The sequence below is a fragment of the Trichechus manatus genome, unplaced genomic scaffold (assembly GCF_000243295.1).
Source record: "Trichechus manatus latirostris isolate Lorelei unplaced genomic scaffold, TriManLat1.0 scaffold00479, whole genome shotgun sequence".
NCBI classification, from domain to species: Eukaryota; Metazoa; Chordata; class Mammalia; order Sirenia; family Trichechidae; genus Trichechus; species Trichechus manatus.
In genome coordinates, this window is record NW_004444415.1 from 79,453 (window position 1) to 83,612 (window position 4,160).

The window sequence follows — 4,160 nt, forward strand, 5'->3', positions numbered from 1 at the left end:
CTGGGGTGGGTGTTTCTCTCATTCTTCATTCAGGGTCCTCACCTTAACACCTGACAAATTCTGGGACTCCACCCTTGGTTGACCAGGGGTTGCTACCCTCAGACCAAGGTCCTCAACATCCTGAGATCTCTGAAGTGGTCCCTGAGTCTTCAGGCAGGAACGCCAGGGGTCACCACATCTAGATTCCCCTGCCTGGGGTCTCCCAAAACTGACAGTGGCAGCAGAGCTCTGTGGGGACCCATGTTCTGGGGAAAATTTCCCTCAGTCCTTACTCAGGGTCCTCATCTTGATTCCTGGCAGAGCCTGCAACTCTCTTTCTACATCCACTTAGACCAATGTTCTTGGGTCTCTGAGACTCCTGAAGAGTAAGTGAGGCAATGCTCAGCTTGACAACCCTGCCTAAGGCCTTCTAGGTCTGAGTGCAGGCAGGGCTGGTCTCTATGTGACCCCCTATATTCTTGGTGCTGTTCTCAGTCTTCATTCACTGGGGTCCTCATGTTGGCTTCTATCTCTTTAGTGAAAGGCTTCCTATGAAATGTTACATCCCTGTAACTCTTCAGCAGTTTCCCTACTGCACACCTTGCAGAGAATGGGTCCCTGTCCCAGAGTGATGTGAGATGGCACCCTGCAGCACAAGACAGGAGGCCCAGGATGGGTGGTGGGCTGTCAGAGAAAACACAGACGCTGAACTGTGCCTTCTCTTCACCACCCTGACAGTCTTTTATGTAACTTATGTTCTATAAGATTTATTTTCTACAGAGAAGCGTTGTCCAGCATGATTTTGTGAGCCCGTGATCTTTTGAGGTTATCTGACACTGCATATTTTGTTGTGTTGTTACGTGCCATCGAGTTGGTTCCAACTAATAGTGACCCTACGGGACAAAATAGAACTGCCCCATAGGGTTTCCAAGGAGCGGATGGTAGATTGGAACTGCCAACCTTTTGGTTAGCTGCTGAGCTCTTAACCAGTATGCCACCAGGGCACATATAAATGATAATATGGCCGATTATTATCTTTTTTTCTTACGCATACCTCTAACTTATTTTGGTATTCTCATTACTCTGGCAATGTTTTTCACCCCAGTAATTGGGCACAGAGTCCTTCTGTATCCACTGAGATAACATTTTGTAGTTGTGAGAAGAAAAATGAATTAAGAAACAGAAGGTCCGCCTCTGGCTGGGAGGAGTGGAACAGTGTGGGCTCCAGATGGATTCAGACCAGGGGTCTGGTCCAGCCCTGTCACTTACTAGCCTTGTGAACTTGAGAAGTATGCAAGTGCTTCATCTGCAGAGTGAGATTATAAGCCCTCTCTTGTCCAATTGTGGCAATCTATGGGGTGTAATAGAAAGCACATGGGAAACTGATTGGGAAATATTGTGTTTAATGAAAGGTAGTTATCATATGATTATCTTGAACTCAGATAATAAAACAGTTTCATCACAATCTTTTTTAATTTTCTTTAAATCCAGTAGATACCATAAAATATGCAATGCTATAATTCAAAAACAAAACAAAAAACATTCCTAAATAAGGTAATCTAATCCATGTGTTGTCTATACATATATATATATACACACACATATATATGTATCTATTAATTTTATAAAAAGAAACATTAAAAGGATAAGGCAAACCAAGAATTGTCACCATTCACTTTTTAGATTTTTTTCCTTCCATTTTGTAATCCTAACTATTTTAATGCAGTGTTCTTTCACATTTCCGTGAATATCCCTATTGCAATACTATGTTATCTAGTATTCTAGAACATAAAGAAAATACTGAAGATTTTTTAAGTTGTTTTATCAATACTGAAACTCTAGCTCTTAAACCTGATAAACAACAAAAAATGTAATGACCATGCCATTCATAAACTTACATTCTGAAGCAAAACAAACCTTATATTAAAAGGCACAACAGAGAGAGAGAAACAACTATAAGTTACTCATGTACAACAGGAACACAAAGAAGATACATATTTCGTTTCCTCCAGCTCCACCTCAGACCCTACTACTTAGAAGGTTGACAGACCTTTCAACCGCTAAGAATCTTCTCATACTTCACTAGATGTGAGAGAAACTACTCGACTCGGCCCTGGAAGATGCACTGGCTGTAGGAGTAGAACTAGTCGGAGCGGCAACTATGGCTCCAGCTCTCTCTTCCTCATCTCTCAGAGCCTCTTCATACAGAGCTGGGAAGGAACTGGGAACTGTATCGTTGTACTTGGCCACAAACTCCAGGACTTTCATCTTGGTGGTTTCAGCTTGGGCTCTGGGACCCCACAGGAATTCATAGCGTGGAGGATCACTGTTGGGCACCTGCCGGTACTCCAGGTACTTATCCTGCACTAAATCTTTGGTGATGAACTTCCTGGGCTCCCCAAAGAGTAAGTGCCTCCTCCCAGCATAGATCCCCAACGCATTCAGGAATTCCCAGATATCTTTCTCAGTGGCCCGGTTGCCATTCACGAAGATCACGCCCAGGAGGGTCATCAGGAGACCTGTCTTCGGCAAACCTGTGCCACCACACAGACTTCCTCCTTTGGTGACATCTAGCTGGCTGATGAGGTCATAGGAGTTATTACTGCGGTTGGTTTCCTTCAATTCGAGGCCAAAGACCAGCTCCATGCGCTCAGCGGCTCTCCTAAGGATCTCAGGGAATTGATCTTTATACTTTCTGTTGATAACCTTCAGCATGTCTGCCTTCATAATGGGCTCTTTCTTTTTATACTTCTCAATCAAGAACTGCACCAACATGCTTGCCTTCCTAGTCAGAGGATCTTTACGTGAGCTCACACTGGAAGGTGTTGCCTGAGAGGGGCTTGGACTTTCCTCATCTTGGCTCTTGGCACTTCCATCAGACTTTTTACATAAAATCGCTGCTGCAGCAGGAGTGGTGCTGGCTGAGGATTTCTCAGACTCCTGCAAAATGCCAGCAACATGGGAGCTCTCAGGAGTATCCCCCAAAACAGGAGAGGAAGAGGGGAACCCTTCCTCCTCCACTGCAGTGTCCTGAGCACCCTCGAGACCCTGGGTTTCACCTCGGACATGTTGGCGTTTCTCATGGGCACGAAGCTTACTCTTCTGACCACGAGGCATGCTGAATCTCTTGAAAACCCTGTGGAGGAAGTTAGAGTGAGCCTTAGGTCACAGTCTAATAGATCTGCCTGTGGCTTACTGGGTCTGACATCAGGCGACATCACTGGGGCTTCTTCTGTTCTTCCATAGTGGGATCTCTAAGCTCACATTCAGGACCATCGTGGCAACTGTTGGCAGAGCCTGGGTCCCCTTCCCTTTGCTACTCTGATGTTAACACCTTAAACCTCCCTGGAACCCACGAAAACGAAGTTAAGGGGAACACCAGCCCACTACCCCTGGCAGGGGACGCCAGTGCTGACAGTACAGCTTGAGATCCTATGGTGAACAGACCTGCCAGTCCTCACTCAAGCCCCTCCGTTTGACTCCAAGGAAGAACTAAGTTTCATTCCTCCCTCAAAACAGAGTACTTTCTTCTCCGTGATTCCCAAAGAGGAACTGAGGCACGTGTCCACCTGACATCTATTTCTGGGCTTCCGATGGCTGACGGATTTGGACGTGCCCCCCATTGTATGAGATGAGAGATCTCTGCAGCCCTTCGGGTCCTCACCCTGACTCCTGGAATGCCTGGAAATCCTCCCTGTGCTGACAGAAGGCTGGCGCCTTAGACCAAGGTCCCCAACTCCAGGGACCCCTGCGAACAAAGAGGGTGAGGGACCTCAGACTTGAGCCCTGCCCGGAGCCTCCCAGGGTGATTGCAATAGAGCGGTCCTGGGGCCCCTCCTGTGCTAGGGTATGGAGTCTTCTCAGGCATCTCCTTGACTCCATATAGGGCTTGGGATTTCTCCATCTATTGGCCTGAGACCACCAGCCTCAGACCAAGGCCTTCATACTCCTGGACCTGGAGGAAGAAGTGATGGGGCACTGGGCCTAACAGCCACGCTTGAGGCTTCCTACGACTGACAGAGAAGCGGGGTGGAGTGGGGCTCTGTGGGGTCCCTTCTGTTCCCAAGTGTGTAGGCCAGCAGTGCTAACTCAGGATACTCACCTTGACACCTGACAGGTCCTGAAAGGCCTCCCTCTGCTGGACAAAGGCGGCACCTCAGACCCAAGCCTCGCCCCTCACT

At 47.5% G+C, this 4,160-nt stretch overlaps 1 protein-coding gene across 1 annotated transcript; it reads right to left on the minus strand.

The window, feature by feature from the left end:
* Window positions 1-2,061: 2,061 nt before the first annotated feature.
* On the minus strand, window positions 2,062-3,096 carry LOC101352345 (melanoma-associated antigen B1-like). Its single transcript, XM_004391103.1, has one exon. It carries the CDS (start codon window positions 3,094-3,096, stop codon window positions 2,062-2,064), a length of 1,035 nt encoding a protein of 344 aa, XP_004391160.1.
* Between the last annotated feature and the right edge of the window lie 1,064 nt (window positions 3,097-4,160).